Here is a 23,903-nt window from a genome sequence, read left to right as displayed (position 1 = left end):
AAAAGTTTGTGCTGACGCAATCTTTCGAGGACCATTTTCACGTGTTTCCGATGTTCAGATTCCGATGAAGAATAAACGAGGATGTCGTCAATGTAAACAACAACGCACACATCTATGAGCTCTCTGAGGACATCGTTCATAAAATATTGAAAGGCGGCCGGGGCATTGCAAAGTCCGAAGGGCCTGACCTGATATTCAAATAGCCCATATTTGGTGCGGAAGGCCGTCTTCCATTCATCGCCCTCTTTTACTCGTACCAAGTGGTAGGCTCCTCTAAGATCCAGCTTTGTATATATGCATGCTTTTCTGACTTGGTCCAGGAGTTCAGGGATCAAAGGTAACGGATAACTATTCTTGACGGTGATCTGGTTCAGGGAGCGATAATCTATACAAGTTCTAAGGTCTCCTTCCTTTTTTGGAACGAAGAACAAAGCTGAAGAAGCAGGGGACTTGGAAGGACGAATAAACACATTTGCCAGGTATTGTCGAAGGTGAAGGTTCTCAGGCTCGGTGAGGGCATAAATTCTACTACAAGGAGGAGTAGATCCAGGTATCAGGTCTATCTGGCAGTCATAAGACCTATGAGGAGGTAGAGAGTTAGCCTGATCCTTCCGGAAAACATCTTGGTATTCTAGGTATTCGGGAGGTAACTGGGGAGTCTCTGAAGAAATTGCTGCCAGTGCAACACCAGGTGGAGGGTGACAAGTAGAGACACATTCTGGAAACTGGACCGTTCTTGCTTGCCAATCGATCAGAGGATTGTGTTTCTCTAACCAAGGTATTCCTAGAATAATCTGAAACTGAGGAGCCTTGATCACATCGAACACGATCTTCTCATGGTGTCCATCTTGACTTACTAGCGTCACTTCTTGAGTGGTATGCGTTACTGGTCCGGAGGCTATCTCCGTTCCATCCACCGTAGTAATGACGTCCTTTACAGCCTTGGGACAAAGAGTTAGATTCATCCTCAAAACCATTTCATGATCCACATAATTGCCGATGGCACCGCTGTCGACGTAAGCTTCAATTGCATGTAATCGATCCGGATTATCAGGGCTAATGAGGACCATAGGTATCACGAAATGCGAGGTCACGGAACTGGTTTTCACGCTCGGCAAGAGGACCTCTATTCTTGTCGGGCGAGGTTGTTTCCCTGCTCAGAGTTTGTAACTTTGGTAACTGCAGCTCCTACTGCCTTCTTGGCAGGTTTCACCGGACAGTCTCGAAGAAAGTGCCCTGAGTTTCCGCAATAGAGGCATAATTGCAACTGTTTTCTCCTTTCCCGCTCCTTTTGTGTTAGAGGACCTTTCAGGCCCCCTATTTGCATGGGTTCCCCGGAGTCTACTCCTTTGGAAGGAGTTGGCGGTTTGGAAAATACTCGAGCATCAAACTTGGAACGATCGGCCTTCCTGTTCTGCAGTCTGTGATCTATTTGAACGACTAAGTCTATATAGTCCGAACAATCTTGTGGGGGATTCACTACTTGGGCTAACACATCTTTGAGCTCTCCACGTAGACCTCTATAAAACAGCGTAATCCTTTTGTCCTCAGGCCATTGAGTTTCCACTATCAGTCTGTTGAAAGACGCAATATAAGCCAAAAGGTCTTGATTACCTTGTCGCAACGAAAGAAGCTCATTGTCCAAGGCCTGCCCCTGTGAATGTCTTGCGAACAGTTTTTCCATACTGAGCTGAAAAGCTTGAAAATCATGGAGGACCGGATCATCTTGATTTACTAGAGGGATCGACCAGTCTGCCGCATTGCCACTAAGGTACGAAAGCACGAAAGCTACTTTAGCTTGATCAGTTGGAAAGGCTGCTGGCCGGCATAAGGAATGCAACCGGCACTGATTGATAAATACTGCAAACCTCTTTGGGTCACCAGAAAATCGTTCGGGCGGAGCCAGAGGTACATTCCCAGGTAGGTTGATCTGCACTGGATTCATAGAGGATGTAGAAGGAAGATTTCCCCCCGATGCGGGTAACGGGGTCTGTCCGGCTTGTGACTGTAGCAATTGTCTAGCGAGATCATCTGTTCGCTCCTTGGAAATAATCAGTTCCCTTCTAAGAGCGTTCGTTTCCTGACGGGCTGCATGCACTTCTGCCCTTAGTTCCCCAAGTAACTGGGCTAGCTGGTCGGTATCCGAGGTTTCCATAGCGCCTGGACGGGAGTTTTGCGGTAGGCTTTGCGTTCTGTAACGCTCACCTGATTCCCGTAGAGGCGCCGGTCTTGACTGGGCGTATACCGTATCTTCAAAGGTGACGTGTAACACACGGCTGGCTCTTTGGGCTGGACCTCTGTGCACTGTATGTCTGACTCGAAGGGTAAGATGTCTGCAGATAGAAAATATGGGATTAATGAACTGGGTTATTGAATGTCTCTCTCTTCTTCCCTTTCTCTTCTCCTGTAGAACCCCAAAGGTTAACGCTCTCACCTTAGGTAAGTGAACGCCGTGCTCTCCATCTGCCTCGGGGCAGGGTGCTGTAACCAGTTTCTTCACTGGATAAGGGGAGCAGGCCTCTTGACTTCAGAGGACTGCTGTCCGTCGTTTACTGCACGAACGGTAAGTTTCGAGTAATTCTAATGTCTTTAAAAGTCTTTAGTAATGATGTCTCTTGTTTTGCAGGGTTCCGGCGATGGCGGATGACGGGCTGAAGTGAGTTGAAGATGGAGCCCGTGTGATGAATAGAAGCGCCCGGAAGCACGTAAGTAAGCGCTGGTTGCCTGCTTCACGATGCGCTCTAACTGTCTTTTTATTTTGCAGGTACAAGTTCGGAGCGGCTGCAGGGTGCCGGAATACCCACTGGGTTAGATGTGGAAAGGAGTAATGGCACGTGAGTATTAAAGTTCCCCAATGTCTTTAAACGCACCTTGTTTTGTCTTTCAGATGCGGGATGCAGCGCCGAAGGCCTCCGGAGCGTGCGAAGAGCTGGTAAGCTTTTGTCTTTCAGATGCCGGAATGCAGTGCGAAGACCTCCGGAGCGCACGAAGAGTAGGTAAGCCTTTGTCTTTCAGATGCCGGAATGCAGCGCGAGGCGTTGGTGACAGCCGATGGACCAGGTAAGTGAAGCGCTGTCACTGAAGACCGTAATGCTAACCTGTTCTTTCTTGTCTTTATAGGTGTTGCTGAAGACTGGATTCAGGATGGTAAGCCTTTTTCCTTAGGCCCAGGATCAGATGCAGAAGACACGATGAGCGTTCTGCTGCAGAGGATGCAGAATAACGCAAAGCAAGATTCATCCATCGGGTGTGGTTTAAATAGCCTCCTGTAGTGCTTAGATGTCTCCTTCCACAGCCACGCCTAGGTAAGAAAAGAGTTCCTGCTTTCCAGAAGAGTTCCAGTGTTCTGAACCTAGGGAGTGGCTCCTGCCCCACCCAACAGGAAAAGTAGTTCCAAACAGAAGAGGATCAGAGGCTCAACTGGCAGGCAAGTAAGCAGCATGGTCTGCTGCAGGTAAGTCCACCCAAGCATTATGAGCCCGGCGCTTCCAGCGCTGGGACTGGGCATATTTATGAGCCTGGTGCCACTGGCGCCAGGACTGGGTCCAAAAGGTCCCAATTGGGACTGGTTGGCACTCGGAACCTGGGTTATGGATCTGCTTCCAAGGGAGTTGGGAAAACCCTGACCTTTTGGAAGCAGAGATCATGACAAGAACCCCGACAGGTTATTTTCTCTCTTCTCTCCTAAAATCCTAAGATTACTTACAGTCTGACCTACTTAGCATGACCACACCCTACCCCTTAGTTCTCTTAAAGTGTGTCCTACTCAACTGTGCCATGGCATGCCCCCTCCTATTCTCCATCTCCCTTAACACGCCACCTATTTGGCTTGGTCATCTTCTGTTGTTCAGCTCTTTTTACATATGGCTGACTAGGCTCAGCCACATCATGTCCTCTAGTTCTCTTAAATAGTGGCCTACTAAAAAGTGGCCTATTACAAACCAAATCAAGAGCATCGGCACTAAGAGCATCCACGCAGATCAGAAATGGCCTCCCAGGAGAGTGAACTCACCACGATGACCTGGAACGTCCAGGGCCTGAACGCTCCCTGCAAAAGGAAATCGGTGGAACGAAAGCTCTCGCAACTGTCTGCCGACATTGTCTGCCTTCAAGAGACTCACCTCCTGGCACCCAATGTAAAAACGGATTTCCTTTCTCTGCTACCCAAAACGATTCTTTGCCACTTCTGGCCAAAAAAAGAGAGGAGGAGCCATCCTCCTAAGCCGCAACCTCCCACTTACCCAGATCACAGTTAAAAGGGACCCGGAAGGCCGATACCTACGCCTGAAAGGCCTCCTTGTTGACCTCCCCATCACTCTGGCAGCTATTTACTGCCCGAACAGCGCCCAAGAATGCTTCCTCCGGAACCTACTACCAGCCATATCAGCTTTTTCCAAGGGTTGCATATTAATTGGGGGAGACTTTAACCTAACCCCTGATCCGGATCTGGACAAAACTCTCCCCGCCACCAGGGAGGATTATGCCAAGGCACTTGCCATGGCGAAATTCCTACGAGAAACCAAGACCATCGACGCTTGGAGACTGACCAACAGAATGCAGAGGGACTACACATTCTTCACACACGTCCACTGGGGGCAGTCGCGAATAGACCTGATATTAACCTCCAGCAAGCTCATAACCTGCATAGAGGCTATCCAAATTGGCCAGAAAATCATATCCGACCATGCCCTTGTTACCATGCATCTGCGGACACTAGGCATGCCGGAACGTCCAGCATGGTCCTGGATGTTGCAGGACCAAACCTTGTCTGATGTGGCCGCTAGAACAGAAATAGCCGAAGCTCTCTCAAATTACTTTGAGGAGAACACGACCAACGACACCTCTAAGGAAATCATCTGGGAGGCGATGAAGCCGGTTATCCGCGGCATAATTGCACAGCAAGACTTAAACGACTAAACCAGCTGCAACACAGCAAACTTGAGAAAAGAGTCGCAGAACTGGAAAACTCCTACAAAAGCCGCCAAAGTAAAACGACCGGCCGCAACCTCAAAAGAGCAAAAGCTGAACTGGAAATGCACCTTGCGGACCGATCAGCCAAAGCCCTGACCTACACCAAACAATATTATTACTTGAATAGCAATAATGCAAACCGCCTCCTGGCACACAAACTAAAGAAGCTGCACTCCCGGAACAACATTCAATGCCTCGCCAATCAGAACGGCGATCTCAGTTTCACAAAGGCAGACATTCTCGATCTAATGACCCAACACCACAAATGAATAATGTCTGGGCCCCCAACCGCAGAGCCGGCGCGGCGGGAATATTTGGCATCACCCCACAAAGCCGCAACGCACCCTCACCTGAAAGCACTAGAAAATCTAATCACTGCGGAGTAAGTTGCCGAAGCTATCCGCACTCTGAAAAACACGGCTCCGGGCCCAGACAGATTCACAGCCCAATTCTATAAGCAATAGGCCCACATCCTGGTGCAACAACTAGCAACCCTGTTCAACTCCTTCCTCGAAACCGGTTCCAACACCCCCTCAATGGAAGAATCACTCACGGTCCTTATCCCGAAGCCAGGGAAGGATCGGTCTCAATGTTCCTCATACAGACCCATAAACCTGCTAAACAACGATGCCAAGCTTTTCGCCAAGATCTTGTCCACACGACTAGGGACGATTCTCCCAGACATTATCCACCTGGACCAAACTCGCTTCATCCCTGACCGCAACACGCACAACAATATCAGGTGTCTTATGAACACAATTGAATCAGCAAACAGAATGGGGTCAGAACTGGTAGTGATGTCGTTCGACGCACATAAAGCATTTGATATGCTGGACTGGGGCTACTTCAAAGAAACATTAAAGCAGTATGGGTTGGGCCCAAACTTTACCAAATGGACACTGTCCAACTACCAACACCCCTCCACGCAACTCAGGGTGAACGGAGCCAAATCGGAGAGAATCTGCATCACAAGAGGAAGGAACAAGTTACTTACCTGTAACTGTTGTTCTCCAGCATGGGTCTGGCATGGATTCACATGCTCATGAATATTCCCCGTCGTCAGGCCGGGAATCCTCGGTATAGAAAAAATCAGTATCAGTTTTGTTTCTGATCTGTCTTTCTCAGTAGTAACCAATCACTGGTCTCTGGGTCATAATGCCCCCAGCCAATGACTGCCCTCTCCCTAGACCCCGCCCCTGACAGCCATCCTCAGATTTGGTAGCACGTGAAGTGGCAGTATGACCAAGTGAAGAGCCGCAGGGGGGTAGGCGGGAGGGTTTGCATGTGAATCCATGCCAGACCCATGCTGGAGAACTACAGTTACAGGTAAGTAACTTGTTCCTTCTCCAGCATGGGGTCTGGCATGGATTCACATGCTCATGAATATAAGAATACATAGCAGTATACACATGCACAACCACGGGAGGTGGCAAAAGGCTCAATATCAAGCAATACAACAACTCAACATTAAGCAACTCTTACCTCCTCATCAGGCTCACCTTAGGCGAACAGGTTGCACAGCACTGCCTGGCCGACTCTGGACTCCTCCCTGGAATCCCGGTCGACGCAGTAGAATCTCGTGAAGGTGTGCGTCGACCTCCACGTAGCAGCCCTGCAGATGTCGAGCAGGGGCACACCAGACAGGAACGCCATGGTAGCAGCGATCGCTCTGGTCGAACGGGCCCTCGGACGGCCTGGCAACGGTCGGTTTGCCAACCGGTGACAGTGCATGATGTAGCCGGAGAGCCATCTGCAAATGGAAGTCTTCGAGAGAGCCTTCCCTTGATTCACAGGTCCAAAGTTCACAAACAGCTGTGATGGCTTCCGAAAACTCTTTGTGCGGTCCACGTAGAACTTCAGCGCTCTAGCTACATCCAGCGAGTGCAGAGTCCTCTCAGCCAGTGACGAAGGCGACGGGAAGAAAACTGGCAACACCAAGGGCTCGTTGAGGTGGAAGTCCGAGGGCACCTTGGGCATGAAGGAGGGGTGCGTCCTCAGCACCACCCTCGTGTCGTGAAAAGTATGGAGGCTTGCAAGACAGGGCCTGGATCTCTCCCACTCGTCGTGCAGAGGTGATGACCACGAGGAATGCTGTCTTCCACCAAAAACTTCAAAGGCACTGAATGCATAGGCTCGAATGGGGCCCCAATGAGCCTAGTCAGCACCACGTTGAGCTCCCACGCCGGGGCAGGGGCCTTCACCGGCGGGAATGATCGAAACAGTCCTTTCATAAATTCCTTCACCAGGCGATGAGACCACAAGGACGCCCATCCTGTAGTTCTGGTGTAACGTGAGACGGCAGCCAGATGTACCTTGATGGAAGCGTGAGATAGGCCAGCCTTGGCCAAAGACAATAGGTACGGCAATACTTGAGAGGCCGTAATCCGCAGAGGGTTAATCTTCTGTGCACGGCACCAGACAGAGAACCTCTTCCATTTGTGTCCGTAGCACTTGAGAGTTGAGGATGCCCTGGCCTTCGCGAGAACCTCTCTGCAGTCGGCCGGGATGTCGTATCCTCCAAACTCTAGTGCTGTAGGAGCCAGGCCTGCAATTCAGCGACTCTGGTTCGTGATGAAGAATGGCGCCTCCTTCTCTGGAGAGAAGATCCGCGTCTGTCGGCAGCTTGACTGGTGTGGACGCTGACAAGTCCAGAAGGTCCGGGAACCAGATCTGCCTCGGCCACGCCGGTGCGACGAGGATCATCCTGCACCGGGACCTCTTGAGCTGGTTGACGAGCCGGAGTAGCAATGGCAACGGCGGGAATGCATAAAGGAACAGGCCGTCCCAGGGGAACGAGAAAGCATCGCCCATGCTCCTCGGTTGGGGAAACCTGCTGGCGAACCTCCGGCACTTGGAGTTCGCCGCCGTCGCGAAGAGATCTATCTGGGGTTTGCCCCATCGTCGATGGGTCGGTCCACTTGATCCTGGCGCAGTTCCCACTCGTGGCACGAGCGCAGCTCTCTGCTGAGTGAGTCGGCGATGGTGTTTTTTATCCCCGCCAGATGAAAGGGTATCAGAAACATCCCTTGGGCGACGGCCCAATGCCACAGATCCTGGGCTTCCTTGGATAGGGCAGGGGATCTGGTTCCGCCCTGCTTCCGAATGTAAAACATCGTGGTGGTGTTGTCGGTGAAGATCCTCACCACCTTGCCCTTGAGGGACGGAAGGAAGGACCTGATGGCCCAGAACACTGCACGGAGCTCCAAGATGTTTATGTGGAGAGTCTTCTCCTCTGGGAGCCAAAGGCCTCTCACGTGGAAACCCCCAGTGTGCGCTCCTCAACCTTCCAGGGAGGCATCCGTTGTCACCGTCACCTGGTGGGCCGGGGCTAGGAAACCTGTTCCCGCTGTCAGATGAGAGCGGACACCCCACCATCGTATCGCCTGACGGAACGCTTCGTCGAGCGGGATCCTGTCCTCGAAGCTGCCCGTCGTCTGGATCCAGTGGGCGTCGAGGAATTCTTGCAAGGGCCGCATCCGAAGTCTGCAGTGGCGCACCAGATAAATGCAGGAGGACATCCTTCCGAGGAGGGACTTGATAGACCTTACTCTGGCCACGTCCGTGGCTAGCAGACGTTGCACCTTTCCTAGGATGGTCCTTATCCTTTCCTCCGACGGTGAGGCCCGCCGCGCCACTGTGTCGAGCTGTGCTCCCAGAAACAGGGCGACTTGCGACGGGACCAGGTGGGATTTTGGAAAGTTGATGGAGAACCCCAGGTCCGTGAGCAGCTGGACGGTCTTCGCAGTGTGTTCCACGGCGAGCTCCCTTGTCCTTGCCCGTATGAGCCAATCGTCCAGGTAGGGGTAGACGTGGATCCCCTGCAGGCGCAGCCGTGCCACCACGGGTGCTAGGCACTTGGTGAACACCCTGGGCGCCAATTTTAATCCGAACGGGAGGGCCTTGAACTGGTAGTGCCGCCCTTTGACCACGAACCTGAGGAACTTTCGGTGTCTCTTTAGAATAGGGATGTGGAAGTAAGCATCCTCCAAGTCCAACGACGACAGGAAATCGCCCTCCTCCAGCTGTCCCAGCACGTGCTGGAGGGTGCCCATACGGAACTTCTGTGCCTTGTTGTATTTGTTTAGTCGTCGCAGGTCCAGGATGGGATGCCATCCTCCTGTCTTCTTCTTCACGAAGAAGTATCTTGAGTAAACTCCGGAGCCCCGAAGCCTCTTCGGGACAAGCTCGATGGCACCTTTCCTGAGCATCGCCCTTACTTCCAACAGCAGTTGAGGGACGTGATTTTCCTTCCTGGCCACGGGAGGAATGCGAGGGCACCTCTTCTGGAACTGAAGGGCGTGCCCCAGGGCCAGGGCGTCCAGCACCCAACGGTCGGTGGAGATGGACTCCCACACGCCGACGAACTTCGTCCGCCGGCCTCCCACCGGGGTGCTTCGGCGGGGGCCCGACCCGACGGTCGGTTCAATCTTGCTTGGAGGCCGCTTTGCCTCCTTGACCACGACGGCGGGATCCACCTGACTTGCCGCGTCCCCTGTAGGCCTCCTGCGACGAAGACCTTGCCACTTGACGGTACGTAGAGGAGCTGCTGCCGGCTCCCTTGGAGGCACCCTGTCTGCCTCCGGAGCTCCGAAAGGACGGCTGTCGCTGTTGGAGCACACCCAGTGCACGGGCCGTCTCCGTGTCCGTCTTGATCGCCTGAAGGGATTCATCAACCGCCTTGCCAAAAAGGTTGTTCCCATCGAAAGGCATGTCAAAAACCTTGGTCTGAACGTCCTGGCGTAAATCCGTCGCCTTGAGCCATCCTCGTCGTCTCAGGCAAACGCTGTTGCCCAACTGACGAAAACCGGTGTCGGCGATGTCCGTAGCCACTGTAATGGCGTGGTCCGAGGCAATCTCACCTTCCTGTAAGATTTCCAGGGCCTCAGCCCTCTTGGCGTCCGGAAGGAAGTCCAACAGAGGGGCGATCTTGAACCACAACTCCCTGTCGTAGCGGGCTACGATGGCCAGGGCGTTGGCCGCCTTGATGGGCGTCGCTGCAGATGAGATGACCCCTCATCCCATCGCATCCAGCTTCCTACCCTCGCCGTCCGGAGGGGAGGTTGAAGTCGAGGCTGATGCCACCCCCCGCTTTCTTCTTGGCCGCCGCCGAAACGACCGAGTCCGGGGTAGGTTGCGCCCTAAGGCACAAGGGGGCAGCGTCGGGGACCCGGTACTTCTTCTCGTACCGGTCCCTCTTCGCAGGAGCCGTGGCCGGGTTCTTGAGGAGGGCGAGCCCCTCATCCTAGATGTCATCAAGAAGCGGTACGGCGAGGACCGTCTTCCTTTTAGCCTCGCGCCGTTGGTAAAGGAACCCTTCCTTCTTCTTTTCTTCGGGGCAGAGCTGGAAGAGCTCGGATGTCCTGGAAATCATAGCATGGAAGGATCCAATCTCGTTGGGCGGGGATCCCCGGGCAGGGGGTGACGGGGGACACGTCCCGTCGTCGCCTCCGTCGTCATCCGTACCCGTCGTAGTCGTGTCCATGCCTGTATCATCCCCGTGGGTAATGGACCGGGGGGAAGGCAGAGAAGGCCGCAGAGGCGGGAGAGGAGGCCTAGGATGCGTCCTCCTCCTCTTAAGTGGTGGGCTCTCCGAAGGTCCTGGCTCCGGTTCCCCCGTCGGGTCTGGCTCAGGTACCTCCATCGGGGGAAGGGGCAATCTAGTCCTTATCTCCGAGCATAAGGACTGGATGGCCGACAAAATGGCCACTGAGGTGTCCTGCGGCGCCAGAAACGACGGGAGCGAGGGCTCTTGAGGAGCCTCGTCTGCGTCACCGTCACCCTCGTCGTCGCCCTCATCGGGATCCCTCCCGATGGGCTGGGCCTCCTCCACGACTTGGATGAGCTCCTCTTCAGAGGTCGTGTCCGTATCCATGACGGCCACCAACCCCTCCCCCACCCTTTCCAACGAGGACTTCGTGGGGGTCTTCTCGATGGGCCTGAAAGACGACTCCCTCCGCGGTGGCAGGGAGACTCTGGTACCTGAGGGCGCCTCCACTGGTGTAGCCTCCACAGGCTGAGCCAGGGCCGCGGCGACATCCTCAATCGAGGTCTTAGCAGGGTGAATTAAGGCCAACGTCACCTTCTGTACACCTGGGGCCTTCATCTTGGGGGGAGGGTCCGAGCCTCGCTCCCCCTCTGCCGGAATCTTCGAGATCGACCGGGGCCTCTCCAGAAGCTTTGCCGAGTTTTCGGACTTCCTCTTACCCGAGCCAGAGCGTTGGCTCGTGGTCGATGGCGCCGGGGAGGATGCGCCCTGCCTGGCAGCCAAGGAGCCCGACCGTTCGGCGCTCCCGGTGCCCGCGGACTCGCGGTTCTTAGCCTTTTGTTGGGCCCCCGTCGCCAGAGCACCCTCACAGGACTTAGAAGACCGCTCGGACTTCTTTTTCTTCTTCTCGCCTGGCGGGCTCTTACCTTCCAGCCAGTTGGCGAGACGGAGGTGGCGATCCTTCATGGTCCGCTCCGACATGTTCCCACAAAACGCGCAGTCCTTTTCCTTGTGTGTCTTGTCCTCATGGAGACAGTAGAGGCATAACGAATGCTCGTCCTCCTTGAAAACGTTCTGAAGCTGGCATCCAGGGCAGATCCTGAATTTCTTCACGGGCGTCGAGCTCCCTTTCTCCTGGGCCATGTCCGGGGTAGGCCTTGGAACTTCTGGAATCCTCCAAAAGCGTAACTCTATGAAATCTTCACCCTTGAGGGGCGTAGAAACTCCTAAACGGATCCCTGTTGATCTGAAGTAGAAACGGTGGAGCTTGAGACTCTATTTAACCGAAAAAATGAGAAAATCTCCTGAAAAAAGCGCAAAAACGCAGCAAAAGCTCGAGAGCTAAGCACGAGGACTCCCAACACTTGAACGTGCGGTAACAATCTGAGGATGGCTGCCAGGGGCGGGGCTTAGGGAGAGGGCAGTCATTTGCTGGGGGCATTATGACCCAGAGACCAGTGATTGGTTACTACTGAGAAAGACAGATCAGAAAGGAAACGGATACTGATTTTTTCTATACCGCGGATTCCCAGCCTGACGACGGGGAATATTCATGAGCATGTGAATCCATGCCAGACCCCATGCTGGAGAACTAGACAGTGCTGCACCCTGTCCCCTCTTGTATTTGCGCTCTCGGTGGAACCCTTTGCATGCAGAATCCGACTGAATCCGGCAATTCACGGTCAAAGGAGAATCCTACAAAGTGGCCCCATATGCTGATGACGTGCTACTGACAATCTCCCAGCCCGAAGAGTCCATGCAGGCCATCTGGCAGGAACTAGAAGCATTCAGGGAGGTCTCAGGATTTACGATAAACTTCACGTAATCAGCTGCTATAGGCATCAACATGACGGGGAGGCGGAGAACAGCCTTGGAATCCAACTCCCCAATTCCATGGGCAAAGAACTGCCTTAGCTACTTGGGGGTACAGATGCCAAGTCGAAAGGAAAGGATCCACAAAACAAACTTCCGCCCACTATTCGCGGAGTTCCGGAAGGACTTAACCAGATGGGGAAAACAAGAAATCTCCTGGTTTGGCAGAATCACAGCAGTAAAGATGAATCTAATCCCAAGACTGCTCTACCATTCCCTGGCCCTCCCTGTAGCCATCCAAAAAACAGCCATTCAAAAGCTGTAGCCAGACATTCTAAGGTACGTCTGGGAAGGCAAGAAACCGCGTATACCGAGGAGCATCATGCTTCAGAGCTCAGCGCTAGGCGGCCTAGGGTTCCCCGACGTCACCAGATATTACCTGGTAGCTCAGCTATCCCAGGCCTATACCTGGAGGCTAAGCGACCCCGCTGGCTGAAACTAGAGGACAAGTGGTGCCAGACGCCTATAGAATCCCTCCCTCACCTGAAAAGCCCTGGCAGCCCTCCCGATGTGGGGCCCCTAACAGCCACAAGAAACACAACAACAAGCTGGAAGAAAGCAACACGCCTCTCCAACTGCAGATCCCCGCTAGGCCCGCTCACCCCCATCTGGGACAATCCGGACTTCACCCCAGGCATCTCCCCGAACAGCTTTGGCAAATGGAAAGAGGGAGGGCTGAAGGTTCTCGGCGACTTCTTCGAAAATGGGATCCCATTGAACTTTGAAACCTGCAAAGCCAAATTCCTGATCCCAGAAACAGAAAGGTTCCGGTACTCGCAACTCAGGCATTGGCTCTCGAACGAAGGTGTAAGGCGGAACGGCGGTAGAGTGCTCTCAGCCCTAGAGAGAACACTGACAGCCACCCCCCCAAAGGGGAAAATATCCACCCTATAAAAACTACTCGACAAGACGAACCCAAATAAGAAAGAGGCCTATATGACGAAGTGGGAAAGGGACATAGACAGAGAAATTGACCCAACGGAGTGGAGCCAAATCTGGACCCGGGTACACAAAAGCTCCAAATGCATAACTAACAAAGAAGCGGCCTTTAAGGTATGCTACAGATGGTACAGCCACCGGAGATACTCTACAAATGTGACTTCGCTATCCCAGAGCAGTGCTGGAGGGGATGCACGGACAAAGGCACATTATTCCACCTGCTATGGGCCTGCCCAAAGGCCACACAGTTCTAGCGAAGTGTCCTCGACCAAATCAAACTAATGACTGGCCTCACAATCCCCTGGGACCCAGGAATCGTCCTGCTGGGGGCGACAGGCGAGGGCCAATTCCCTTTAAGCGGACGCATGGCGGATCTATGTTCGCATCTCCTAACTGCAGCTAAAATATCGATTGCCAGACTATGGAGAAATCCAGAGGGCCTGGTGACCCCAGTTGGCTAAATGCTGGAATATAGTCGCCGCCGAGAAAATCACTGACATTCGATTTGGCAACAGAAGCAAATTCTACCAAACTAGTGCCCCCTTTCTAGACTACACACAGCAATTCCCCGGGCTGGCCAGGTAACCTCCACCCCTCAGATGGTTGGAGAAAATAGACTAAAGTGCCAAGCAGGAGACATAACGGAAGCAGACGTGTCCGGGGACCAGACCGAGTGCAATGACTGAAGGCATAGCCCTCCACCCTACGCTGATGGCCGAACTCAAGCAAAAGGAAAGGCCCATCCAATCTACGGCGCCAAAAACAGGACTTCCGACTTGGCTTATGCGACTGATGCTGCTCCCCCTCGTCTCCCCTCTTCTCCCCCCTCCCGCCCTTCCCCCTCCTCCCACCCGCAGTTGACATGTTTTTGTTCCATTATTATGTTTACGCTTGTTTTCATTTCTTTCTTGTTTCTTTCAGGTTGTTTTTCTTTACGCTGTACCAAACTGAAGCTTCAAGATGCCTGGCTTTATTGCTATCTAGTAAGCTGTATACACAAAACCAATAAAAAGAAAGTTTGGAGGAAAAAAAAACGTGGCCTATTTCGCCTGGTCAACTTCGGTTTATTGGACCATCTCCAGTTTATCCACTTCTTCCTCACCTGCACTTTTGACTGCTCTCCCAGCAACCCTCAAGAACCGTGACTTATCTACCTCCAAGTCTGGAGGCTACAGCCTAATTTCATACTTTGACTTACAAATTGTTACAATGATAGTCCTAATTCTCAGGTACGTTCCCAATCAGTTTCAGTCAGGTGACTGATGCATGGGTAACGGCTCTGCCTCTTTCCCGTGTGCCTGCTCCTTGCTTTCTCTTTTTTTCAGATGTTGTTATGCATGTTCTAATAAACTAACTCAACCCTTGCCAAAGCCCAGTGTCCCAAAGTATCAAATAGTCTGTCCACCATTTTGGTATTAGGTGGTGTAAACGTAATCAAGCCTACGTGATGAAAATGCAAGTTCCTTCTCTCACAGTCGGCAGATACTTGAAGAGCACATACACTTGGCCAGATTATTCCTGGTGCTGTGCTCACTGAAGACATACACTCTGTTAGTGGATCTGTAGTTGAGGCCAGACCATCCTGCCGACTTCCTGCGTACAATTGGATCGTAGCAAACTGGCCCTGGGGCTGATTTTATTTGGGTTTATCCCCATTATCCAAATCTCGTAGATTGTTAATAATTTTGATTATCTGGGGGTTAGATTCTCATCAAATGTCGGGGCTGAAGTGCATATCGATAAGCAGACCACAGGATTTAAACAAGCTATTGGTGGGGTTGCTAGAGCAGTGGGCATGTTTAAAACAAAGCCGATTGAGCTTGTGCTCAAAGTTTTTAATGGCAAAGGCACCTCTGTTGCTAGGTATGGTATGGAGTTGTGAGGATAAGGCAAGATTGAGCGCATCCAGGTGGTGGAGAACACCTTTTTTAAAGAGATTATTGGGGTAAATTTGAGGTGCACCAGGAACTGGGGTGCTGGTTTCTTAGTGATCTTATTGCGTCCCAGCATGTAAGTCACTGGTTTAGAGTTTTGGGGGAATAGTAAAGCCATTTTAACTCATGAGACAATAAAAATAACTAGTGCCCAGCGACCCCCATTTGAAGATCCCCTGGCTCAGCCATGCAAAAGCCTCACTGGTGCAAGTGGATGCGACTCAATGCTTTTACACAGTAGATCTTATATGTTTTTATGTTATAAAAACTGTGAAAGCCAGTGTACTTCAGTTTATTAGAGAGAGAGAGAGAGAGAGAGAGAGAGAGTGTCATTGGAGATCATGAGGCCTGCTAACAGGAAACACATGATTATTATGGCCCCAGATCTCCAGATGTATCTGTGCTGGGTTCAAAATCCTTTTCAGCTTATTTTTATTACAAGGGCGCTTTTTAACTGCGTTCACTTGAGAGCAGTGGTGGCGACCTTGTCCAAGGGGGAAGAGCACATTTGTTATTGTTTTGTCGCACACATGTAAGCACCGTTGAAGTACCCGCTTCGCCGCAAGTCTCCCTGCTGGTTTTCTGCGGCGTGCTGTTCACACGGACTGTGGACTGTGGATTTGGTGGCGGTCTCATTTCAGCTAAGCTTCTGTTGGGTCCGTCCCTTGCTGGGCTCTACCTCCATATATTGTGCAAGCTCGCGCACAGCACGCGCGCGCCCACGTGTAAGCACCGTTGAAGTACCCGCTTCGCTGCGAGTCTCCCTGCCGGTTTTCTGCTGTGTGCTGTTCACACGGACTGTGGATTTGGTGCTGGTCTCATTTCAGCTAAGGTGACTTCTGTGATGTGACTAGGTGACCAAGTGTCTAAGTAGCCGTTTGCTACATGTGCTACGTTTGGAAACGTAACCTTGGGGCTTATTGTGTGCTGTCTGTTTGCAGCTGCTGTTTGGTCCGCCCCTTGCTGGGCTCTGCCTCCATATAGTGTGCACGCTCGAACACAGCACGCACGCACACATGTAAGCACTGTTGAAGCACCAGCTTTGCCGCGAAGCAATGAGGCAGTGGCTAGCGGTCTTGCCTTTTCGGCACGGTTGCACGGCTGATTTTGTTTTCTATTATTTGTATTGGTTTTATAAGCGGTGGAGTCGCTCTAACAGCCCCAAGCAGGTTTGACATGGTTTTTACCTTGAAATCGCATATGTCGGGTTTTTTCTTCGCTGCATACGTCGGATGTCAATCTTGTAGCAAACCATCTAGTAACTGCACAAACGTTTCAAACTTCTCTCACCATATCTCCGATAAAAGCTCCTTTGCATGCCCCAATACCTTGTGTCCCTCCCAATATGTCTTCATTTTGCTTTAAAGCGGCCACTAAGCCTCATGTGCCCCCTACACCCAATGCTTCATACATGTCAACAAGGACGCTTAGTGAGAGGTCAAATTTGTATCCATTGTCTGACAATACTATCCTGGCCTCAGTGAAGGGCAATGTACCTGAGGTAGCTCCAGCCTGTTCTCTTTACCCAATTGCATTTCCTACGCTCACGCATGATTCCTTTGGCATCTCCATATATGCTAGCCAGTGTGAATCACCAATTTCCATAGTTGAGGAGGGTCCCTCACGAGGTTCCGAGGTTGTCACATTGAACTCATCTATGGCGCAAATTCAGTCATTAGTGGATTCATTTATACACCCAACTCCAAGACCACCGCAATCTCCTCCTAGAGACCCCAACCCACACAATTTGGCTATGCTACAACCAGCACTAATGGCGATTAACACCACACTAGTCAGCCTTGTGAAATTGTATGAACCCTTAGATAGTAAACTATCTACACAAACCATTCAGGTTGAGGAATTGGTCACATGTTTAAAGGGCAATCAATCCTTGTGTTATGTCAATACGACACAAGCGCCCTTAATGTCTAAAGTGCCGACCACTGTTCCTACTCAATCAGAAGAAACCGTTCAGCAGCCTTTGGCGTCTGTAGTAAGGTCCTGCCACCTGTGCCCACTCCTTACTTACCAGTCATCCCGGGCATAATTCGCCCTATTGAGCAAAGTTTTATTCCAATAGACCCTCTAAGGGAGGGGGGGGGGGGGGTCAGTCATGGACTTCTGTCCCTCCCTCGCCTTCTTCGCCTAGGATGACTACAGTCCCTTCCTTGGTGGGGATGAACATAAGTGCCGCTTGCGGGCCAAAACAAAAAAGCCTAATGCACTAAGTCCGCAGTGAAAGGCCAGCGCACATTTATAAAGGAAAACTAAAAATATGGCTGCTACAAAACCGCTAAGAGGTACGATGAATTAATTTTTTCAAGCACTTGAGCATTCATCCAAGCCACCAAAAACAAAGTCTGATCGGAGCACTGTGGCGCTTCCTGCACCGAATGTGATCAATGCTTCTCAAGATCATGTTATAGCCGTGCCACCCTGACCAGACAAGGACAAATCCCCCATTGCATATTCACCGCTGAACAATCTTATACATTCCATCCAGGAGGGGGATAAGGTCGATAAGCAGGCTGATACAATAAATTCATGTAAAAAAGCAGTGTCCTTTTCTATACCTGAGGCCCCCTCAGCTTTGATTGGCGAAGTTGAAACCCAGAACACCATTAAAGATTTACACCACATGGTGGAACTTTATCTTGCAGCATGACTCGCTAATCCAGATGCACAACTATTGGGCCCTCAAATTCATAATACTGACCAAATACCTTTGGCCCAACATGCATCTAGTTCTGCTCAGCCCGCCCACGCATCCTCTGCCCCATCACTTGCACCACCCTGGGCCAAAAACGCCATATGAGACAAGACATGCACATCCTTTGAACTCACCATGCCATACTCTCATTATGAAGTGCAGAGATGGTCAGTTTCCATCATATGACCTCAATAGGCGCAGTGTCCTGAATATTTTCAGTGACGTGGTGGAATTGGAGAATGTCGTTTCCAGTGACATCGACCAAATTGAATTTATCTCCGAGTCAATGTGTTCAGTGTTTCGGCTATGGATTACATCCGGCGTAGTTATGAACACCATTTGGCAATCTAAAATGCGCCTGTTCACGATGGGTTTCTTAATTGCACAAGACTCTGATCGCATAGCAGCCAGACCACAATGTGCATACCTCAAATCCAACATTTATTTGAGCACACAGGTTGCCTCAGAGCGTTCATTGCCGGCCCCTGACTGCACGTATAATTAACCACCACCCCAACGTACCCTTGCAGTGTTGAACATTGCATGCTGGAATACACAAGGCCATTCCCATTTGCAATCTTCTAGTAAAACATTTTCTGGCTTTTATCACATCATTGTTATGCAAGAGACATGGCTATCAGTCATGCCAGTGTGGGACAACTACGATGCAGTTCTATTGCCAGCAGTTCTTGGCAAAGGCAGACCCTCATCTGGTTTAGTGGTGGCAGTTAATACGTCCTCAGGCCTGACGATTTCACCATGGGATTCTGAGAGTGCATTCAATGGCGTCCTGGCAAGTAGACTTCCCGCCTCAAACTATTCACAATTTTATACTGCAGGCTAGCTCATCTCGAGCGGCCGGGCCGGGCCGGACGGGCTTAATAATCTAGTTTTCAAAACATATCCGACAGTATGGGCTTCGATCCTGGACAAAATATTCTGGGAAATCTTAGCAGTGAGAAGGGTTCCTCCATTATCATCCCTATCTTTAAGAAGGGGGATCGTAGTCTTCCCAGTAATTATCGTCCGATTGCCCTACTGGACGTGCCCGGCAAAATCTTTACCAGACTCATGCTGAGAGATTTCAATGTATGGACTCAGAAATTTCATCTCAGAGATCCACATCAAGCAGGGTTTGTGGCAGGCCTAGGCACTAAGATCAACCTATTATGTTTGAATGCTATTAAACATTAATGCCAGAGGTTAAAACAGCCTGTTTTCTTCACTTTTGTCGACCTCAATGCAGCGTTTGACTCCATCTCACGGGTGATTCTCTTGTCCAAATTGAATAGAGACCTCTGTCCACCACCTCTCTATGATATTATTCAAGCCCTACATTCTGACACTTCGATACAAGTTAGATTGACCCTCGAAGGTCTCTTATCAAGTATTATTCCAACAGCACGAGGCCTGAAACAAGGGTGTCTCTTGGCGTCTGCAATATTCAATTATTTTATCCAAGATGTTCGGTACGTCTTTGAGAATGTAATCTCAGACTCACCCAAGCTCAATGATCAACCGATAAAACCATTAATGTATGCAGAAGATCTGGTACTTATATCGAAAACACAAATAGGCCTACAAAAATTGCTTTCTGCTCTTCACTCTTATATCACACAAAATGAACTTCGTATCAACACAGACAAAAACTCAGATAGTTATTTACTCCACAAAAAGATTTGAAAAATCTGCCTTCACCTGGGTTATTAATAGAATTCCCTTGACCGTAGTACCACAATACATCTATTTCAGCATGTCTTTTGAAGGCCACAGTAATTCCAGCACCCAGTTGGAGCGATTAGAATCGAAACTAGCCACAGCCATATCTCAGGCGAAAATCATCTTGTTCAAATATGGTAAATTTTCAATTAAACCAGCATGGTTCTTTGGGAACATGAAAATAGTTCCAAGTCTTCTATATGGCCTGGAAACCTTACCTACTAATACAAATTTACAATTTGAAAAATGGGAGGCTACTTATTGGAAGCAAATTCTACATCTTCCCCAAAGTACTGCAAATGTTTGGTTGAGATATGTTTATTTTTTATGTTTATGTTTATTGAATTGATATAGCGCTTTAAGCCAAAGCGCTTTACAATATAACAGGTACAAGAGTAAGAGAAGCATATTAGAACATGAGTCAAGTCATTAGAACAACATGTAGAACAATTTACAAGGAGGAGGGGGAGAGTGGGGAAGGTGAAGGGGGATCCAGAGTTTGTATTGTGGTCTGGGAATGGGAGGAAGGGGGGGAGGGGTGGAGGGGAAGAGGAGGGGGAGTGGTCTGGCGACCTAAAGTTCAAGTGGTATCAGTGGCAAATTTGTGGTCCTAGGAGGGGAACTGGGGCTGGTTTCCCTTCGAGCACTCCATCAGTGGCGTGTATGTTCATTATTTAGAAAATGCCTGATTTCAACAGATCAAAATGTAATTCTAAGAACTTTGGCCAACTATGTTTTCTCTGTAAAGCATGTATTTGTCACAGAATGGACATACAAAGTGTATCATACCTTAGCCGAAGCCAATGTATCAATCGATGAGTTGCTTAACAACCCAGACAATGCCAAAACCAAGATCTAGGAGGTTGATTGGATCAAAACAAGAGACTTATGTTTACAACATAAAGATGGTGACTTAAATAGATTTCCACCAAAAAAGTACGCACACTCCCACCATATCTAGTGCGTGCACCATCGCTGCAGTATTGCTCGGGAAACCTGCGCTTGCGTTTCAAACTGTGGCTCACAAAGACGGTCCTGGTTAAACATAGGCTACTGTCATCTGCAGACAATTGTTGTTATTTTCTGTCCTGGCGATGAGGTGTGTGAAACTTTAGAGCACTTGATTACAGCATGTGTGGCTTTGCATCCTGCAAGGGAGATTCATTTCGCCCGCCATTGTAAATATTTGGGAGAGTTGGACCCTGTCCAATGCTGGGCGTTGATTCTCTCGTCTGCCCATATGCCACTTCAAATTGCTAGTGTTAATTTTTTAAGAAGCCTAGATTTAGACACCGGAACAAAATTACTGAAAATGTTAGATTTCGTGTAACCTGAATTTTGTTATTATCATGCTATCAAAATACCAATTGTTTTCAATGTCAATAGTACTAGGCAAATTCACATGAATATCATCATATTTGTATGTACTTATTTATTTTGATGACTTTCTTTTATGTATAAAAGTTTTGAAAAGTTGATTCATTTCAGCTCATTCAAATAAAAATATAAAATGTGTTTCTTCCCGCATTCCTATCCATTAGAGAGCATACATTAAAATCAGTTCTGCCAGGTCAAGGATTTCGTTGTTATGAGCTTGCGTTGCATTATTTGTTATGGGCAGATTCTGTTCAGGCCAGGTGCATTGTCTCTGAGGACATTTTTATTAAGGTTTGTTTGAACCGGAGTATTTTGGCAATGTTTTTAGGGTTTTAATGTTGTTGGTATTTTTATTATTTTATTTATTGACTGTAATATTGTTGTTGTTTTCATGGTATGTTTTGTATTATCAAAACAAACATTTTTGACTTGACTTGGCACTAATAAACACCTTACCTCACCCAACTATCCTTCTTTGCATGCAGAGGTGAGTCTAGGGCAAGGGTCTACAACATTTGGCTCTCCAGATGTTTTGGACTACAACTCCCATCAACCCTAGCAAGTAAGACAATGGTGAGGGATCATTGGAATTGCAGTCCAAAACCTCTGGAGAGCCATACGTTGCAGACTCCTCGTCTAGGGCATGGGGCGGTGGATCAGAGGGACGAATAAGAACGCACTGGAGAATAGTCTGCTTACCACCTCCAGGGATGCACCCCAGAGCTGGTAGGTTTCCTGGATCCCCAGAGACCAGGAAGCTCCCCATTGGTCTCATCATAAGTGACTCCATCACACATGACATAGAAAACTAAATGCTGGAGTGTAGCTGCATGTTTCACTGGCACACAACATGCAATGTGTGCCCATTTTATCAAACATGTAAACAGTAGCTGACGCTTCAGTTGTTTATTATAGACCTGAAATAAGTAAACAGAGAATGCAAAGAAGTATTATATTGTCTAGCTATTGACATATTTCCTATTAGTTTAGGGGACATTCTTTAAGTGCTTCTGAATAGAACTTGCTCCACCAATTAATTGTACTAAAATGAAAATACAGGTCAAGACTAAAGACATATTGCATACCTCCCAATTGTGCCTATATCGGTGGAACAACCACTTGTCTATGACCAAAAACCACAAATGACCTCAATACAAGTATAGGGGTGTGGTAAAAACATGCTGGTAATGGAATTGCCACCCTTCTTACCACAACATTATTGTATTATGTGTTTGGAGGAGAACATGAGGAAAATACATTCTGCATTTGGCAGGAGGTATTGAGTCAAGAAAAATCTACTGAAGGCACAATAACCGCCCATAGTAAATGCTCAAAACCCCAATACTGCCATGCTCATGATAAGGCACTAAGGGCCTCATCACAAGTTGGGCGGTATCCTGGCTGTAATTGAGCCGGGATACCGCCCAATGCTATTAGTGTTACTGCAACTCGGTCTGGCGTAATTTGAGCCGGATCCTGAGTTGCAGTGACGCTGTTAGTCCCCATTTATTATGAGTACATAGGACTCTATGGGGCTTTTCAGCGCTATTACCGCAGGCAGTAATAGCACAGTGGAAATAGCACCGAAAATGGGTGGAAAGCTGGAGATTTACCTCCAGCTCAGAGCTTTCTGCCCAAACTCAGGATTGGGTGGCGCGGTAATGCAGTGGTAATAGCATTACTGCCGCAATTTTACCACCCCACCCAACCCGTGGTGAGGCCCTAACTGTTGATGTATATTGTCCAGTTCTGTGGCACTAAAAATACATTAAAACCATATACAATTTAAACACTAAAGTCTGTTGACGTTTCTAATTAAGTGAAGCAATACACAACATTGTATTTCTCGAAGGATCTATATTGCTGGAGACTGTGGCACACTATAGGGTAACGAGTGGAAAATGTTCAATTAAATGGTTCTCCGAGAAGCCTAAAATGCAATTTATAAGTGGTAAAACAAAGCTATTCTATAAACAAAGATTGTAACTTTACCCAGAGAGAAGAAGGCTTGCTGGATGTCGTTCATCACATTATTGTAGACCTCTTTCTGCCATTCGTGTAAAATCGTCCACTCCTCTTCTGAGAAGCAACCAGCAATTTCACGGAAAGTAACTGGTGACTTAAAGAACAAGCAGAATAGGTCATGTACCACACATGTTGCTCAAATTGAAAAGCATTTACAATAGTGGCATTCTTGCAACGTTACATTTTAGCAACGAGGCCAAGTATGACATGTTTTCTAACTGCACACATTTCTTTCCAATTCAGACCCAATTTAATAGTATTTGCCTGTTTGATTTGTACTGAACAATTAAAGCTTTAAACTATTGACATACTGCAGACCACAACCTATTAATGTGTAATAGAGAAGATCATGGAGGTTTTCATTGTTACAAGATGCATGAACTTGCAACGTATCATTCTTATATCCAGTACAATCCTACATATTCTGTAAAGAATTAGATCTTGTCCTATATATTATACGTGTATAATTTAAAGCAGTGGCCAATGACACTTAAATGTACGTTTGTGAGTGACAGGTGTGGAAGGGATTGGTGCAACATATATTGTAATGTGACCTAATTTTCTATTTGCATTGCTTCCATATTTTGTCACTTGCCTTGTCTTTGCTTTCCTGCTTTCCTATGCAGCAGTTTACCTCCCTCTGTGCCCTTTGCTGATCAATATGTCTCAAAATGTGCTAGTCTGCTCTTTATTCCGAAGAGGGCATCTCTTATCAATCGCCTTGCCAAAGCACTGCATTTCACAGCATGTTGCTATCTGGCTGCATCTTGTAAGTGATTCCAGCTTTGGGAGCCCGTCCGCCTCGACTTAGCATGGGAGAGCGGATGGTATGACTTGGTGATGTCGTCTTAGCAACTTATGGCTCAGTGCT

General features: G+C 49.2%; 1 protein-coding gene across 2 annotated transcripts in view; it reads right to left on the bottom strand.

Annotated features, from left to right (window-relative positions):
• LOC138582141 (zinc finger protein 567-like) overlaps positions 1–23,903 on the bottom strand; it is a 428,111-nt gene that overhangs the window by 76,856 nt on the left and 327,352 nt on the right. For both annotated transcript variants that reach the window (XM_069653158.1, XM_069653157.1), the window contains one exon: positions 23,000–23,126. In XM_069653158.1, coding sequence (XP_069509259.1) covers positions 23,000–23,033 — 34 coding nt within the window. In that variant the 5' untranslated portion in view covers positions 23,034–23,126. The remainder of the gene's footprint in view (positions 1–22,999; positions 23,127–23,903) is intronic.

Source organism: Ambystoma mexicanum, chromosome 3q, assembly GCF_040938575.1.
Source record: "Ambystoma mexicanum isolate Mex_15411 chromosome 3q, UKY_AmexF1_1, whole genome shotgun sequence".
NCBI classification, from domain to species: Eukaryota; Metazoa; Chordata; class Amphibia; order Caudata; family Ambystomatidae; genus Ambystoma; species Ambystoma mexicanum.
This window is presented reverse-complemented; position numbering and strand designations above follow the sequence as displayed.